The sequence below is a fragment of the Mustela nivalis genome, assembly GCF_964662115.1.
Source record: "Mustela nivalis genome assembly, chromosome: 8".
Lineage (NCBI taxonomy): Eukaryota > Metazoa > Chordata > Mammalia > Carnivora > Mustelidae > Mustela > Mustela nivalis.
In genome coordinates this window covers 54394366-54414447 of record NC_139027.1, presented here as the reverse complement: position 1 = coordinate 54414447, position 20082 = coordinate 54394366, and the positions used below count along the sequence as shown (strand labels likewise).

Genomic DNA, 20082 nt, shown 5'->3' with positions numbered 1-20082 from the left:
AAGGTTAATGAGCACAATTTGTCATAAATTTCCTAGTAACTCTGAAAAACTGAATTGAACAAAAAGATTACTTTTTTCATAATGCTTAATAAAAATAGAATAAAGGCTGGAGCTGTCTTCCTTGGAACCCGCACAATATTCGGCAATGTGTATGTCATTAAATATTTGTGAAATGAATAAACAACAACAAATGAGCACTCATTGCACTACTACCATTTAGTTCCTTATTATGGCCGGATAATGAGTATTTCAAATTCTACATTATAAAGGACAATACACTCAACTAACATTTTAGTTGTACAACTTTTCCTAATAAAGCACTGAACAAATTATTTACTAAGAAACTCCAATTTAACAGAATTTAGAGTTGGATTTTCACAAACCAATAACTTGTCTAATGATTTTCTGCAACTGAATGACATTTTTCATTTTTTTCTTTATGAAATTAGAAATATACAGAAAATGCAAGTTGTAAGTTTCCTTGTAATAAATAACGCATGCACACTACACTTGCTCATAATAACATTTATTTCTCTTGTGAAGAAGTTACTTTTTCAAAAAGCTAGAAATTTGAGAGGATGAGGATGAAAAAAGGAATGAAGCAACTATACATGTACTTCCACTTCAAAAACTGTCTGACATCTGAGCCAAAAGACTCTCTGCATCTATCAGTGACTTCCTCTTCATGTGCCACAGAAAGAGTTCAACATGCTTTACAAAACCCATTACATTTTAAGACCATTTCCAATATCTTCTACCATAAATCAAGAAATCCATTTATTCAAGGTTACTTATGGAGAATTAATCACACAGAAAATTTTAACAACTTCTTTTTCAAAAATTAAAGTACTTTACTGTACTTGGCATTCCTTTACATAATGATGTGAATTCACAGACTGAAAGCATTAAAAGCATATAATTAAAACTCAAGGACTGAGAGATGAAAAAATTTTTTTAGCATGTAGAATTCTCTGTAACAAATATTCTGGAAAAATAAATCAGAATATAAACACAATATAATCTTCTTTGGACTTGTGCTCTCCTTAACTGTGGTATTATATAAACATAGAAAGTTGTTCCAAAATACTTGTATGTACTCAGTATCACCTCGAAAACATGTAATCAAAAAATTTGAAAAAGTGAGACCAAGAGATCTACGGGTACAATGCATAGGCAACAAAAACTCTTGAGTTTCTCTATTCTTAATTATTTCTAAAACCTATCTCCCTAAATTCAGGGGCAAATTATAGAAAAGAGAAAAATAAACAGTCAGCTATAAAACCTTTACAGCTTTTATTGGTAAGGTATACCCATTATGCCAAAATTGAGCCATCAATAGACAGCCTCATTTCCCATCTAAAGCTAATGAGAATATATTTTACCTTAAATGGAACAAAGAGGCAAATTGCCAAGAATTAAAATATAACCTCAAAGTCTTAATTTCACACTTCAAATATCAAAAAAACCAATAATTCCCAGAATCATGAAAACACGATGAAGTAGCTACATAGAAAAAAAAAAAGGACATTAAATCATTTCATTCTTTCTTAATATTAATATTCAGCCTTCAGATTGCATACTTCATAAAGTCATTATTCATTTAAAATAGACAAATGTTTACAAAGAACATTTAACTTAAATTTCAAAGTTACTTGTAAAACGGTACTTGAAAGATTGACCTATATAAGGAAATAAGAGTCTTTTCAAGAGAGATGATAAACTATAAATATAAAATATATCACAGTGTTAAAAACCTCATTGTGTTCTATAGGAAAATCAATAAAGATTAACTTAATCTTTCTAGGGAAAAGAATATTTAGCATTATAAATTTAAAATGTAAATTTTATATATGAATTCAATAACAAATACATTTAAACCTTGAATTGCCACATAATCATCTATTTTGTGGAAAACAATAAAAAATGATGTACTTTTTCAATATATGTACATCAAAACCAAAGGGTTAATTTTTACTTTTTCCTTTATTGGCAACTTTGGATGCATTTTTAGGTTTTGGTTCCCAAAGGGCATTTTTCACAAATCTTGAAGCTGCACCTCTGTCCAGCTTGGCAGCCTTTTTCTTGTCTGTTATTTCCTTGACTCTGTTCATGTATACTCTGATTCTTTCCTTAAAGATAAAAAAAAGGCAATAAATTTACTAAGCTGTTCACCACTGCTAAGCTTTATTATACTATCCCTCAGTTAAATTCAACATATATGTATTTATTGCCTATTGAGTGGTGCTAGTAAGTGCAAGTGAATAGGATAAACATGCTCCATGCTCTCCTGGAGTTCACAGTCTGCAGGGAATGGACATTAAGAAGTCATTTCAGAAGTATTTGGAGTGTTTCAAAAGAGGAAGAACTAGACTAAGACATCCTTGAATTGTTTACATGTGGTTATACATGTTTTAATTTAACATTAACCTAAATCCAAATAACTCTTATGTATCCGAAGTCTATAATCTAAAATAGAGTTCTCATATACTTGTACAAAACACACAAATTAAACTTCTTGAAACTTTTCTAAACCGAAAATAGAAGAAATACTATTTAACTATTTTTTTATTTTACCTTCTAGTATCACAATTAAAATAAGCAAAATTAAAATACAAGGTTTTGGGGGCGCCTGGGTGGCTCAGTGGGTTAAAGCCTCTGCCTTCAGCTCAGGTCATGATCTCAGGGTCCTGGGATTGAGCCCCGCATCGGGCTCTCTGCTCGGCAGGGAGCCTGCTTCCTCCTCTCTCTCTGCCTGCCTCTCTGCCTACTTGTGATCTCTCTCTGTCAAATAAATAAACTTTTTTAAAAGAAATTTTTAAAAAATTAAAAATACAAGGTTTTTTTGTTCAATTTTATAGCTTTGATCAATAAGCACACGATACTTTTAATCAAATACACAGTTCTAATCAGACTTTACAAGGTGAGAAACGTAATAGGTTGCCATACCACTTCGAATCTTCTGAGACCATTAATCAGAATAAAGGGCTATTCTCTACTTTCACTGGAGAAATAAAGGGGTGACAGCCGAAAACAGCATAGTAAATGATTAATCACTGACAAAAAGCAAGTTTCATTAAAGTAATAAAAATAGTTACAGAAATATAATCAGAAAAATTCAAAACCCCTAGAATTTTTTTAACTCTGCTCAAAATCCTCTCACAGCTCTCTACTTCCCTTAGAGTAAAAGCCCAAGTCAAGTCCTCCCAACATACACCCACCCCAGGCTTGCCTGGAATGATCTTCCTCAAATATCCACACATCCACCCCCTCTCTCCCTTCCAATTGGCTCAAATGTTAACCTTGTTAATAGGCCCTGCCATTTAAAATGGCAATCCTGGGGCGCCTGGGTGGCTCAGTGGTTAAGCCGCTGCCTTCGGCTCAGGTCATGATCTCAGGGTCCTGGGATCGAGTCCCGCATCGGGCTCTCTGCTCAGCAGGGAGCCTGCTTCCTCCTCTCTCTCTCTCTCTGTCTGCCTCTCTGCCTACTTGTGATTTCTCTCTGTCAAATAAATAAATAAAATCTAAAAAAAAAAAAAAAATGGCAATCCTACTCAAGCACTCCAATCCCCCTTGTCTTATACTATTTCTTTTCCCATAACATAGAACTTTTTAACATATTATATATCTATATATTTTACATATAACTTTCCAACATACTGTATATGTATATATACTATTTGTTTACATTAATTGCTTGTCTCCCTCCACTAGATAGTCTGGCATCAGCGACAAGGGCAATGGTATTCTACAGCTTTATTTCCAGAGGAATCTTCTCACTTGGATATAATGCCTGGCTTCCAGTAGGCACTCAATCATTTGTTGAACAAAAAAAAATGTCTATTTTCAGTGCCTTTCCCCACTCATGATATACATGACAAACAGATTTTCTCTCATACACTAACTCTGTGATCAATTAGTGATGTCTGTCACAAGGTCAGAAAAGGGGAATGGGTTTATGTATGCTTTTAATGTCCCAAGCATCATTCAGAATATGAATGTACTCTCCATAAAGTGGGTTATGACAGAGAAAAAAGACAGATGATGATTTTATCCATTTCCAATGACAGAATCAAGTATTAAGACACTACAAATAACTTTGTATTAAAGGAAAAACGAGAAACCTTATAAATGTAAAGTCTGTACTAGAAAGTTGAAAACAGATGATACAGAGCATACTTCTTAAGATTTTAAAATCAGTATCACTGGTCAAATAAAGATCTGTGCCTCATACCGTTTCACATTTTTGCTCTAAGTATTTTTCAAAATTTCTGTATTTAAAAATAAATTTGTTTTTTCCCCAAGAACTTTAAAAGAAGACAATGCCTTAGTCCATATATTTATAGAATTAAGACAAGATATCTGGTTTATTCATTTTTTTATAAATAAATGATCAAGTATTCTAAGTTGTAAATAACATACATATCAACCACCATAAGACTTGAGAATAATAATATAGTGTCAAATGTATTTCACATATTTACTTCATATCTTATAAACAAAGAATAAATTTATTAATATTCTTATTCATAAAGCCAAGTCAAGAAGGTAACCATAAGTTAGATTTCTAATTTTTTCTTTCATATAGAATGATTTAATTTTTGAAGTCAGCAAAAACTCCATGATACTAGACCTTATATACTGTACTTATACATCTAAATGGAATACAAAGACAAACCTAGAAGATTTATTACAGGTTGTAAATATGTCACTAATGCAGAATTACTGGACAGTACACATACAACTGGTGCCAAAAAAGCTTTTAGCTTTGTTGCTGAACTGGATTCTTTACTGCTGAGAAAATGAATTAATGGAAGAATTGAAAAGGTGGGGGAGAAACTTTCCCGTCTTTGCTAGTAAATCAACTAGAATATACTTTTAAGAATTGTGTAAGAGTTTTTTTTAAAAAAGGCAGTTGTAGAGATGAACAGGATTTCGAGAATTTATAGAAAAAATAATATGGAAGTTATAAATAATTACTTGAATTTTAACATTTTCCCATCCAGAGATTTATAAAATATATGGAACACTATTTCTCTAACAAAGGTAAGGAAAAGACAGGAGGAAATCTGGCTCACTTTCGTAATTTGGACTTTAAATAATTTTGTTCTCCATCACTAGCATGATAAAGGTACTGTGAGTTTGACTTTAGGAATACCACAACAAATAGCCAAATAAAAAGAAATCCACTGCAATCTTACCAATTCTTGCTTTACTGGATGTTCCTTAGGATTAACTCCCTGAGTCGCCAAATAAACTGTAAGACAAAGATTTCATGGAATAAAATGGCATATTAGTTAAGAGCATTAATTAAACTCTAGTTACTCACAAATAAGAAATGTCACAAAAAATTATTAATTAAATCTTAAATTATTCAACCTCTATTTAATACTAAATTTTATGTGCCTCATGGATATCTGGTATTCTGACTTGAAGGAAATAAATATTTGACTATTAAAAATTGCCATAAAGTGTAACTGTATATAAAGTGCTAGCATTTAAAAATAAATCACCTTTGAAATAATAAATAATTTGCTAATTAACTCCAAATTAATATACATACCCCAAAACATTGAATTTAATGTGTAAGCAGAAACTAAATCCACTTTGGCTTGTTCAAGGGGGTCCAACTATTAAAAAAAGAGAGAGAGAAAGAAAAAAGAAATACATACAAATTTTGAGCACCATCACATTATTTTAAACTTTCACCAAATACAATATATCAAAGAGATATTTCCTTTACTTACTATAATCCAATAACCAAATGATCTTGAAAATAGTTTACAAAAAAAAAAGTTTTGTTAACTGGTGATTTTGCCCACAAATTTTCACTTCAGTGTATCATCTTTACTTTAGACAAGGAATGTGTATAATCCAAGAAAAATTCTTTTCAATTATTTTAATTTCAGGAGTTATGATCTGGGTTTTGTATGTCAAAAGTAATTTATCAATATAAACACTGTACATGATGCATTTATGTATAAGAGGCAGGCTAAAATGCTTAGGCAATACCAAAGACAGAAGAAACATAATGAGATTTGTTTTAGACTGTCAGAGTCAATTTACTCTTTTTGTCCTATAGGGTTTCCAGAAACCCTGATAACATCATTGTAATATTTAAAAGGTCAAAGACACAGCCTGTCAAAAAGAATGTTGTGAGTGCTCCTTTTTCTCAAAACCAAGTCAAAATAAAAATATAGTTAGTATTTCCTAAGATAGGAGTTCTGTTTTGTTTTTTCCCCCCTAAAAATACCCAAATACTTATAAAATTGAAATTAAGGGAGAAAGGAGCATATGTCAGTCATCTTTGTCCTCTATATATTTTCATAACATAGCACTCTGTTTCAAGAATTATGTTTTTAGAAATTACATTTTTAAAATACCTTCTGTAACAACTCATTTCTAGAAACAGACATCATGGTCTTCAGCATCTCATCCACAGCACCAATGGAATTCTCAAATGTTGATAAATACTCATGAATTTCTACTGGATAGTCTTCATTAACTTCTTCACCTGCCATTATGACCAACTGGAAAAAAATTAAATTCTTAGAGTTCGTGGGAAAGAGACTGCTCTTTAGTTTACAAAAACAAAATCAATAGGTTATATCACGTATTTAAAAAGTACTGAAAGAGTTAAAACCTGAAGATAATTAAACAAATTTTCTTAAATTATAATTTTAGAGTAACTACATTCAAACTTTCCCTCCTCAAATTGTTTGAGTGGCAGGAAGAAAAGAGAACCCATCCAAGTCCACTAATGCTACATATATCAGGGCCTCAATACCTTTCAAGAACAAAAGATTATCAATAATCAAAATCCCACACTTTTTAAAAACTTTCAAAAAAAAAACCTGTTGAAATTAAAGATTAAGCAAAGCTATGAAAGTATGATGAGTATATCCTATCCCTTATGCTTGCTGAAAAAATAATAAGCTCTTTCTTTGAAAAACTTTGAAGAATTTTAGCCCTTCTAAATTTAGGTGTTGATCTAGTAGCATGGTATATTAAACTAAAAAATTAGAAATCCTAGGTCTGAAATAGCTTATGACTATTTATCACTAAAATCATTTTTAAGCCTATATTTACATTTATATATGTTCTTTAAGCCTCTTTAAAATATTAATAAAAATTTCAGAGAGTTCATAAATCACATAAAATTTACCAGCAGAAAAGAGGAAACCTGGGAGAAATAAACGATATGATTTTCATTTAGGCTAGAGTATATCTAGAGCCCATTCTTTTAAAATTCATTTATATCATAATACATAATATCTATGTGAGAAAAACCAAAATCCACACCAACATATTTAATATGATATCTAACACTAAATTTTCAGAAGCAATTCCAAGCCACACATACCATCTGTAGGTTTAAAAAATACATATTAGCTGAAAATACCTCTTTCATTACAAAACTAAGTAGAACAAACAATGTGTAAAATAGTAAAGCATAGTAGAATTGAAGTAAAGAGACTTGAGCTTTCTGTCCTGCTTGATCACTGAATTTGTCACCTTAGATAAATCACTAAAAGTCTCTGGCCTCAAATATTTCATCCATAAAATAAGGCAGTTGGCTTAATAATATGTAAAGTCCCTTATAATTCTAAATGTTATGACTATGTCACTTAACTTTAAAAAGTACTGTTGGAATATTCAGTGACAATGTATCAACATTTCTATTCAACAAGTACATTCTGCTGAGACATCTGGTTTCATTTAAAAAAAAAAAAAAGTGAAGTCCATCTGACTATCACTACTTGGGCTGTAAAGTTACTATCTAAACTACTGTGCAACCAGCAATTAAACAAAGGACATGATAAAAGAAAACCACACAGGAAAGAATTGTGTGTGTGTATATATATATTCATATTTTGAAATAGGAATTCCTATTTCAAAAGTCTAACAGAAAATATGTATTTGCCTCTCATCCCTCCCCAAATCTCTCCAATGACAGAAGAATCCAAAACTAAGTCCATAGTAATGCTGGAAACATCAGTAGACCTCAACAGCATAAATTTTTGCAAGCTAAAGAGCGAATGGGATCAGGGTGATAGGAAAGCGAGTCAAGGACTCCAATCCCCCACAAGCAAAAGAGAAGGTGAATGTATGAATAACTCCAAGTCAAGGGCACTAAGAACTGGGCCATGAGGGCTGAAAACAGCCAAACCAAAATCTCTAAATCTTGGAAGGCTCCAGCAGCTGCTGCCCAGATAAAGGTATAAGTACAAGGGATATACTGAAAATGTAGAGAAGACTTAAGAGTTTATTCTCCTTATGAAGAATTTTAAGCCAATAAATTTGAAAATCTGGATGAAAAGAATAAGGTGCTGGGGGACGGGTAATCAATTATCAAAATTAACTTAAAAAGAAGTATGTAAACCAAATAGATTAACCACAGAAAAAAAACTTTTAAGGTCAAAGAGCTACCCTCCAAAAAGGCTCCAAGTCTCTAAGATATAGGTAATTTCTTTCAAACCTTTAAGAAACAGTTAATTCTTATGGTACTTAACTGTTTAAGAACACAAAAAAAGATGAAAAACTGAGATACATGCAGAAAAATAAACTCCAGATGAATTAAAATGATAAATGTATGAATATATTAAGATTATTAAAATATTTATATGATCCAAATGAAACCTAAATGCTATAAAAGGAAATGAGTGACAGACTTAACTACATAAAAACTGGGGAAAAAAAAAACTACAATACAGTAAAAGTATACCATATGCAAAGTTAAAAGACAAGAAACAGCCTGGGAGAAAATATTTGCCAAAATATAATCAAGAATTAGTTAGATTATAAAAAGAACTCCTACAAATTAAAATAATACAGATATCTCCCATCAGAATGGCAATAACTTTAAAGATTAGCAAAGTTTAATGTTGGCAAGGGTATACAACGAACGAATATAAATTGGCATAAATTTTTTATATGTACATACCCTTTGGCTCATGAAGTCTTAAGAATGTAGCGTACAGAAATCCTTGTATACATACATACAAATTTATTAAAATGGACACCTTTAACTCTTCTCTCAGTCTCTCCCACTTTCTCTTGTATCAGTATTTCCCTCTGCTCTATCATTAAACATAGATTCCCACATTTTATTTCTCCATTTTTGAAAACAAAAGAAACATCTTGACTTCACATCCCCTCCAGCAAAAAAAACATTTTTCAACCTTGGAAAGGAGTGCTTATTCTAAGTCCCAATTCCTCTCCTTCTATTCTTTCTTGAATCGGCTACAGTCAGGTCCCCTCCTTCTCACTCAAAATTGCTCTTGTCAGGGTCACCCACATAGGCAACTTAAACTGTATGGTCAATTCTCAGTTCTCATGACTTGACATTGTTCACTCACTTCCTTTAGTTTCCAGGGCATCGCATTTTCTTGGTTTCCTTCCTACCTCATGGCTCCTTTCTTGGTCTCCTTTGCTGCATCCCATACATATCCTCAGCCTCTTATCCTTGATATGCCCACAGGCTGTCCTTAATTCTTTTTTTCTCTCTAATTTACTCCCCAGGCAGGACTTTAAATTGCATTAATATACTGATGACTCCCATGTCTTTACCTCCAACTCTGACCTCCTCACTGAACTCCAAATCACATTTCCAACTGCTTACTCAATAACTCTGGTTGAGTGTTAATAGATTTTCAAATATAATGTGCCTAAACCAAAATCTTGCCTGCTAGAGTCTTTCCAACTCCACCTTTCCATCTGTTCAAACATAAAATTACAGAATGGTCCTTGACTCTTCCCTCTCACCCCATATTTAAGACATATTTTGAATCCAACCATGTCCCAGACCACCTCTATTGCCACCATCCTGGTCCAAGTCAGTCCAAGCCATCGCTGTTGTTGCCCAGATTGTTACACAGACCTCCTAAATGACCTCCTTGTTTCCATTCTGACAGTTTACTATCAAGAAAGCAGATTGATCACTCCAAATCTAAGTCAGATTGTATCATGACCCCGCTTGGAAATTTCCAAAGGCTTACCACACTTTGTTCAATATAAGACAAAACTCTTACAATGGTCAGACACCTTGGTGGCTCAGTCAGTTAAGTATTTGCCTTTGGCTCAGGTCCTAATCCTAGGGTCCTGGGATGGAGCCCAGCATCAGACTCCCTGCAAAAAGCCTTCCCTCTGCTGACTCCTCTGTGACCTCATCTCCTCCCACTCCACCTCTTCTTGCTTATTCCACTCCATCCGAAAAGACCTCATTGCTCTTCCCCTTCACATGGGGCATGCCCCTACCTCAGGACCTTTGTACTTCTTCCCTTCCTAGAATGCTTCTCCTGCACCAAGAGCTTCAGAGCTCATTACTTCACCTTCACCAGATCTCTACTCAAATGTCACCTATAGGTAATCCTTTCCTGACCATCCTTTGTTAAAATGCAACACCCCTCTGACTTCCCATACTCCTATCTCCTTCTCTACCTCACAGTGCTCAGTAGCATGACAAATTTATTTTACTCATATACTGTATAGCTACCTCATAACCACATGAGAGCAGAAATCTTTGTGTTTTGTTCACTAGCACTACCTGACAATCAATAAACATTTGTTTAATGAAAAACCTCTAACAAAATATTGGAAAGACTAAGCTAAATATTCATCAATAGGGAAATAGTTAAATGAATTACAGCACATCCATCCAAAAGAGTATTAAAAACAAATAAGTAAATCTTTATATAGTAACACACAATGAGAAGTGATGAAAAATTCATAGAACATTGTATATAAAACAATATGGGGGGAGTTGTGGCGGAATGAGAGAATCTTAAGCAGGCTCCATGCCCAGCTTCAAGCCAAGGTGGCTCGAGCGGAAGGGGCTCGATCTCACACCCTGAGATCATGACCTCAGCCAAAATCAAGAGTGAAAGGCTTAACTGACAAAATGGCATCAGGCGAGCTGCTCCTGGTACCAGACAGGGCTCACCCAGAGCAGCTGAACCAATAGGAGATTTGAAGACATTTACTGCAAGAAACCAACAGGAGATATATGAAGAGATTTATTCCAAGAATCTGGTTTAAGCAACTGTGGGGGCTGGCTAAGTAATTCCAAAATCTACAGGGCAGGCCATCAAGGAAGAACATACTAGCAGTCTTGGCTACAAGCTGAAATTGCTGTCCACAGGTGGAATTTCTTTTTTGTCACAGAAGCTTCAGCTCTGCTTCTAAAGGCTTTCAACTGATTGAATAAAACCCATCAGATTATCTAGAATATTCTCCCGAACTTACAGTCAGATAATATGTAGATTTTAATGACATCTACAAATACTTTTACAGCAACACCTAGATTGGTTTTGGACTGAGTATCTGGGGCTGCAGCCTAAACAAGCTGTCACATCAAAAAAACCATCACACTCCATTAAGCCTCTGGAACTACAGCAAAAAAAGTACATTACTGGCATTACAAGTTGCTGTTCTGACAGAATTTCCCCTGCAATAACCTTGGTATTCCTAACTGTCAGGTTCCCAAGTAATAAAACTAGACTTCAAATTCCACCTAACGAATACGAAGGAATGAAAAATTGAAAAAAAAAAATCACCATTTTGCAACCCCTAATGAGTTTACAGATTCACACAACAATCACTGACAGATAAAGGTTTGATTGGGAAGTTGACAACACAGGAGTGAGACAGTTACTACTTAGGCCCAGGGATCAATCTCCACATCACTGAGAGTAGAACACAAACATTATGAATCTCCCGATGTGAAGCAACATGATATACACAGCACCATCTCTGTAACATTTCCAACTTCCCCCAAAAAGTTGAATCTGAATCTAATTGAGCCTTTAAAGCTAACTTCCATTTTACAGGAAATACAAAGGATAGAGAAACAAGTTACCACAAGAAAGCAAACAGACGAATCTAAAATGAGAAATACTCTAGGACAATTGACCTGGTTTCTGTAATAAAGTGTAATGAAGAAAAACTAAGAAAAGGAAAAAGTAGAGGAAGATGAGATCAAGGAGATCTGGGAGAGCTAACAGCCAAATGAAATATGTAGACTGTTTGGATCTTGATTCAAATCAAGTGTTAAAAAAATATTTTGAGACAAAAAAATCTGCATATGAATCAGATGTTATATGACACTAAGAGATTACTGATAATTTTGCTATGAAATTAGAATTCAGCTATGAAAATGGCACCATAGTTATATATAATGTTATCATTTTAGGATGCATACTGCAGTACATAGGGGCAAAATTACAGGAAATCTTGAGTTTACAATTTAAAAAAAGCTAGCCTACATGAGTTACTTATACTTGAGAAGAGAGGTAAGAACCTATGGCGGGGGGTGGCAGCTGGGTGACTCAGTCAGTTAAGTGTCTGCCTTCAGCTCAGGTTAAGATCCCATGATACTGGGATCAAGCCCCACATTGTGCTCCCTACTCAGCAGGGAGTCTGTTTCTCCCTCTCCACCCCCACCCTGCTTGTGCGCTCTCTCACTCTCTCTCTCAAGTAAATAAAATCTTAAAAAAAAAAAAAAAATATATATATATATATATATGTATGTATGTATAGGGGCACCTGGTTGGCTCAGTCTGTTGAGTGTCTAACTCTTGGTTTCAGCTTAGATCATGATGTCATGGGTTGTAGGATAGAGCCCCTACTCAGGCTCCTCACTCAGCAGGAAGTCTGCTTGAAAGATTCTCTCCCTCTGCCCTTCCCCCCACTTGTGCACTCATATGCTCTCTCTCTCTCTCAAAATAAATGAATCTTTCAAAAAAAAAAAGAACCTACGTACATTATTTCCATATTGAAATTAGATACTTAACTCAGAAATCTAACATTTAGGTTTGTGATACCTAACTCACAAACCTAGCATTTAGAATATAACTCAGTTCATAAATTGAGGAACACCTAAATAGTCTAGAATACTTAAGCAGCTCCATTATCTGCCATTTTGATTCCAAATATAATTGGGAGGAAAGGGAAGCTAAGTTACTGGGTGTGCTCACCAGATGTGTGATAGTTGTTGAACAAAGCTTATAAAAACAAAACAGAGGGGCGCCTGGGTGGCTCAGTGGGTTAAGCCTCTGCCTTTGGCTCAGGTCATGATCTCAGGGTCCTAGGACTGAGCCCTACATCTGCCTCTGTGCTCAGCAGGGAGCCTGTTTCCCCCACTCTCTCTGCCTGCCTCTCTGCCTGCTTGTGATCTCTGTCTGTCAAATAAATAAATAAAATCTTAAACAAAGAAACAAAAAAAACCCAGACCCTGTGGCCTCAAATGAGGTTTATATTACTAACATTTCCAACAAAAGCTGACATTCCAGAATATCTAATTATTTCAATAATGTCATAAATTTCCTTCTATAAAAATCCTGATGTCCTACACTTTATCTGGCCCTCCTAAAAATGTGTGCATGCAAAAATGAATAAACATATCAATACAAGTCAAAGTCATATGTAAAACTAGAGAAAATGTTTGCAACACAAAGACAAATAAAAAGAAACCTCTACTAATCAACTTAACAACAAAAATCTACAATTCAAAAGAAAAATGAACAAACAAAATCAGAAGCTCTCATACAAAACTAATCCAGATGACCAATAAACATAAAGCTATTCAATCTTATAATCAAAGAAACATAAGTCACTAAAACAAGATGCCACTTTTCATCTGCCAAACAAAAATTAAAAAGAGGTATAGTACATAATATGGGCAAAGGTGAGCAGAAACAGTCTCTCATGCACTATGAAGCAGAGTGTAAACTGAGTATGGGGGGGGTTGATGGGAATTTGGCACTGTGCTTCAAAATTATGTATGTTGAAGTTCTTTGAGCAATTTTACTTCCCAAAGAGTATATTTCCATACAAGATAATGTTCAAGGACATCTACTATAACCCTCTTTAAAACAGTGAAACTTTATTTTTTTTATTCAAAGATTTTTATTTATCTATTGACACAGAGAGAGAGATCACAAGTAGGCAGAGAGGTAGGCAGAGAGAGAGAGAGAAGGAAGCAGGCTCCCTGATGAGCAGAAAGCCCAAAGCCGGGCTTGATCCCAGAACCCTGGGATCATGACCTGAGCCGAAGACAGAGGCTTTAACCCACTGAGCCACCCAGGCACCCAGGTGCCCCAAAATAGTGAAACTTTAAAGCAGAGAACCATCTACATGCCCATTAACAAGAACTGGTTAAATAAATTATGACATAGTCATTCAATAAAATACTTTGAGGCAGTGAAAAAGTGTTATGTAGAACAAAAACTGAACAAGATATATAATACAACCCATTTGTCTTTAAGCAAAAAGATATATGAATGTGGAGGCATACTTGTATATGCGTGTAAACTTCTTTTAAAAAAAAAATTTTATTTATTTATTTGACAGAAAGAGAAACAGCAAGAGAGGGAACACAAGCAGGGGGAGTGGGAGAGAAGCAGGCTTCCCACTGAGTAGGGCAACTGACTCAGGGCTTGATCCCAGAACCCTGGGATCATGACCTGAGCCAAAAGCAGATGCTTAAGGACTGAGCCACCCAGGCACCCCTGCATGTAAATTTCTTAAAGGATACAAAAGAAGCTGCTAACTATGGCTACTTCCAGAAAACCAATAAACAGGGAGGTAAGGGAGCACATTTTACATTATACTCTCAGAAGGAAGACTTTAAAACAATAATAAATATAACATATTATAATATATATATTTTATACATAATATGTAAATTTTTCAATTATCTGAAATTTTGAAATTTATTCCCAAATATGCCCGATGTCATTTCCCCCAACTTAGCAGCTAAAAGTAAACCTGTATTCTTTAGCTCTTTTAAAGAACTATATGAATAAATTCCCTTCTCTACACATAAATTTTCTAGCCACCATGAGGCCATTTTTCTCCCTATTCTCACGTACAAAAGCCTCTCAGGCCTTATTCTCTCCTTAGAACTCCTAGAATTGTGAGGACTCCAGTCACCACCATTTTTTTTTTTTTTTAGTGGCAGAATCTGAAAATAAAATCTAATAATCAAAAAAAAACAAACAAATAAATAAATAAAATCTGATAATCTCTCTCTGGAAACATGGAAATATTCATGCAATCTAGCTGGGTATATATATATTTTTTAATTTTTAATTTTTTATAAACATATATTTTTATCCCCAGGGATACAGGTCTGTGAATCACCAGGTTTACACACTTCACAGCACTCACCAAAGCACATACCCTCCCCAATGTCCATAACCCCACCCCCCTTCTCCCAACCCCCCTCCCCCCAGCAACCCTCAGTTTGTTTTATGAGATTAAGAGTCACTTATGGTTTGTCTCCCTCCCAATTCCATCTTGTTTCATTGATTCTTCTCCTACCCACTTAAGCCCCCATGTTGCATCACCACTTCCTCATATCAGGGAGATCATATGATAGTTGTCTTTCTCTGCTTGACTTATTTCACTAAGCATGATACACTCTAGTTCCATCCATGTTGTCGCAAATGGCAAGATTTCATTTCTTTTGATGGCTGCATAGTATTCCATTGTGTATATATACCACATCTTCTTGATCCATTCATCCGTTGATGGACATCTAGGTTCTTTCCATAGTTTGGCTATTGTGGACATTGCTGCTATAAACATTCGGGTGCACGTGCCCCTTTGGATCTCTACGTTTGTATCTTTAGGGTAAATACCCAGTAGTGCAATTGCTGGGTCATAGGGCAGTTCTATTTTCAACATTTTGAGGAACCTCCATGCTGTTTTCCAGAGTGGCTGCACCAGCTTGCATTCCCACCACCAGTGTGGTAGGGTTCCCCTTTCTCCGCATCCTCGCCAGCATCTGTCATTTCCCAGTCACGACCATTTTTTGCCTGCTTACCCCAGCTCCCTCATCACTCAGATCAAGTCACATCCACTAGTCTCACAGCGCCCCTGGTTTCTCCCTGTCATTGTTGTAACTTTATACTTCTGTGATCATCTGAAGAATGCCCATCATCCACACTAGACTGTAAGCCTGGTACAGGGCAAGTCTTTGCTTGTTATTACATTCCAAGTACCATGGCAGCATGTCGTAGTTGCTAAATAAGTATCTATTAAATAAATAAATCCTTACTGCCTGGCATGTAGCAAATGCTCAGGAAGTGTTATTCATTTACGTGGCATTGTAGAGTGTGTGCTAGGAGGAGTAGGGATAAAGAAAAGAATTGTCGGGGAACTGAGCAAGTACCTGGTTGAGGATAACTAGCATTAATTTGTGTCCTTTGTGAATTTCTTCAGACTTAGAGCAAGAATAATTATCCAGAATGAGGAAATGGCTAGGAGAGGACTTGCAAAAGCAGCCTTAAAACAACTGACTGGGAGGTATTGCCTTGAAAGGAAAGAAGAAAGGCCTTTCCCTCTGCTTGGAATACCCCATCTTCACACCCCATCCCCTATATTCTGGGTCTAGTGAAACATTAATTCTTTAAACCAGCACCAAATGTCCCTCCTCTATAAAGGCTCCCATAGCATCCAAACAAAACTCTCTCTTCCTCTTTGTTCCCAAGGTTCTCCATAGACTTGGTTATTATATAACCATCAATCATACTACTTCTCATGTATCTTGATAAACCCAAAGGTGTCAAATCTTGTTTTACTTGATCCATTCATTCATTATATTTGACAAAAATGAACACACTACTCAGCCCTGAATTCCACACTAGTCCCTGTCCCTCACTAGCTATTTATTCTGTCTCCTCTGCTGGTTTTTCATTTCCCCAAACCTATGAAGGTTAAAATGCCTAAGGACTCAGATCTTATACCACTATTCTGTTTACATTCACTCCTTTGGTGATTATCTCCAGTCTCACAATTTTAAGTACCATCTGTTCACTGACAACTCCCAAATGTTCTTTTCCAGCAATGAACTCTGCCCCACTGAACTCCAAACTTGGTAGACTCAACATCTCCACTTGGATGACTAACAGACATCCCAAACCTAACATGTCATAACTGAACTCCTAATCTTCCCCCAAACACCTGCTTCTCCTTAAGTTTTTCACTTCTTAGTTAATGGCAATTCCACGCTTCAACTTGCTCAAGCTTTAGTTCACTCTTAAAATCCACAGTCAATCCATAAACAAATCTGTTAGCTTTACCTACAAAATAAATCCAAAATTGAACTCTCACCATATTCACTTCTTTTCACTCTATGAAGCCACTACATCTCATGTGAATTATTACAACACCTTCCTAATTAGTCAGGTTTTTGCCTACCATACTCTACAATAATCTGTTCTTAACATATCTGCCAGAGTGATCCTGTTAAAAAACTCAATCAGATCATGACACTCCTCTGCCCAGAACATCCCACTGGTTATTTATCCTTTATGCTATTCCTTCAAAGTGGGATTTATGTTGCATGACATTTGCATCTGCACATGACTAACACAATGTCTTGCCACATATTAGGTACTAAGTAACTGTTACCCCTTCAAAACCAGTGGAAGTAAACTCCGGACACATTTTGAGATTCTTAATATCAGATTAGAGTTTGTACTTGAAGATATTGGGAAGTCATACATGGATCTAAAAGAAAACTATACCATAAGGTACATACTAGCGCTATTTCCATTCCTATGCTAAGTAGAGTTACATACAATTATGAACTAAGCCAGAAAAAAATCCAATTTTATAAATTTTTTGTATGTTGCACCAGAATTCTATTACCTAACAACCTTTTTTTGCCCTGCATTTATCTTGGAAAATAATGCTGAAACACACATCAACAATCTATCAATTATATTATTCCTTTGGCAGACAGTCCACATTGATGCCACCTTTCATTGTCCTTCAAACTTACAGTAAAATCCCTGAGAAAAGATATTTTTTTCCTTTTAAAGGTCTTAACCTCTAAAAAACAAATTTATCCCAAAGTCTGAATAAAGATACAAATTACAAAAGATTACTCAGATTTGAGATGAATAATTACATTAGATTATAATGAATTTACTTCTATTATTTAATGCTAATGTATAACTCAAAGTATTTTCAAAATTAGATATGAAGCAGAAAATTATCTTCGAAACCACGGAATTTGCTTATTACAATATTCTTATCCCTAAAATAATAACCATATATAGGACTATTGTGAAAGTTAACTGAGTAACATTGGTAAAGCTATTAGAACAATGCTTGGCTCAGTTACTGCTCAATACATTAGCTTACAGTAATAGTTATTAATTTACTAAAGTGAAAATGACCAAATACCCTAATCCAATGTGGACTATTCAAAAACCATACTTGAAGGGTCAACTGGAATCAGTAGCTGAGATAACCACATATAAAGAACCATTTGAAAATTAAAATCAGTTTTATGAAAAACTGTATCACCTCTGACCTGTGATACAAACAACATTAACTATTTGAAGGCAGCTAGAACACCCTGTAACATTTTGGAAAACCACTGCTCACGGGGTCATTATTTTATCTTTCAATAAAACAAAGAGTTCTAGCATGTCCACAAATCACAAACGGTTCTCTGAATTTCAATAGGAATTGTCTTTATTTTCGGATCCATCATTTTCAGATCCAACGTCAAAATACAGCTAATTCTCCATTTAGTATATTATCATACAGTCCAAAGAGATTAATAAGCGGGGCATATACATCTTTATATCAAGCCAGAACTGAATTGCAGTCAACACACAGAAGGATATTATAGATAATTTAAACAGAAATTTGAATCGCACCCAGCTTTCCTGAGGCATAAAGAAAGACTTTGCAGAGATTGTCGACCACAGATTTCGACTTTAAATCGAAATTAGCCTACCATCTCAGGTGGGCTGATGGTAGGCCGTCTGTAAATGATAAACCTTGATAATATAGTAAAGTTACTTCCCTACACCGGACACTTTGGCCTCCGTCCCTAAACAAGATTTGACGGCAGCTGAAAATTGTGAAGTCATTTTATTTCTCCTTCACCTCCCAATATTTAAAAGGAGGAGCTGAGGAGGAAAATCTAAAGGCCAGACCGAGAGAGACTGGTGAGAGGCCAAGGTTAGCCAAAGGCGGCAAGCAGCCGCAGAACAAGCCGAAGTGGGGGTCCTGCCACAACGCAGCCCCCACCGTTAGGGTGGGAGGGAACGCATTCGCGACGGCTACGCAGCCCGACCCGCTTATGTCAGTCAGCCCGGGGATGAAAAAGGGCACTCCCAGAAGAAGCGAACTTTTGCAGAAACACGAGAAATACTCAAACCCCAGCTTTGAATAATACCTCACTGGCCTTCTACTCCTGTCTCCCGGAAAAGCAGTCGGGCGGTGGTGACGTCAAAGAGGCGCCAGCTCTGGCCGCAGCGCCGGCGTCGCTCTCTGATAACCTCACGCCGCTCGTCCAGCCCCCGTCTCCTTTTCCCTGTCCCCCCACTTGCCGAGGCCTTCCGTCCAATCTGTGGAAATATTTGGGCCAAGAAGGGGGTACCTTTTGCTAGATTTGTATTCTTGGGACACCCATTATAATACAAGTTGAGCATACTAATCAGAAAAAAAGAAAAAAAGTGAGTTATTAAAGCTTTGTTCAGGTTTTTATTTTTGCCTAAACTCATTCCAGGATCTTGGTTCTTAACTACACCCCCAAATATCTGCCTCAAAATTGACGGTCTAGGGCGGACTCCCAAATTAGCTCTGGTGAAACAACAAGTTCTTTAATTCATCACTGAAAGATTCCTTTGGGGTCGCCTGGGTAGCTCCAGGATGGAGTGGAGCCCTTCATCAGGCTCGCTGATCAGCGGGAAACCTGCTTCTCCCTCTCCCACTCCCACTGCTTGTATTCCTTCTGTGAAATAAATAAATAAAAGCTTTAAAAAAAAAAAAAAGTTACCTTTGTAAAGTACAGCAAAAATGAATTTATTGAAAAATGGGAAAAATAGGCAAAAGACAAGTACGGATTTTTCACTATTAGTTTCAGTTAGCATAAAATTATATTAATAAATACAGTCAGAATATAGAGGAAAAACTGCTAATTGGAAATGTAGTATAGTAGCCCCCGCTAACCGTGGTTTCACTTTCTTTGGTTTTAGTTATCTGAGGTCAACCGCAATCCAGAAGTGCTTGAGCCTTCCTCGGATGAATTATTAGGTCAAGAGTCGCCTAACACCATGT

The 20082-nt window shown here is 35.6% G+C and overlaps 1 protein-coding gene across 1 annotated transcript; it reads right to left on the bottom strand.

Annotated features, from left to right (window-relative positions):
* Window positions 1-510: 510 nt before the first annotated feature.
* Window positions 511-19285, bottom strand: C1D (C1D nuclear receptor corepressor). The gene is made up of 5 exons (XM_082744133.1): window positions 19199-19285; window positions 6381-6527; window positions 5561-5627; window positions 5199-5254; window positions 511-2129 (listed from the first exon to the last, which is right to left on the bottom strand). Exons 2-5 carry the CDS (start codon window positions 6516-6518, stop codon window positions 1965-1967), a joined length of 426 nt encoding a protein of 141 aa, XP_082600259.1. The 5' UTR covers window positions 6519-6527; window positions 19199-19285; the 3' UTR covers window positions 511-1964.
* Window positions 19286-20082: the final 797 nt, after the last annotated feature.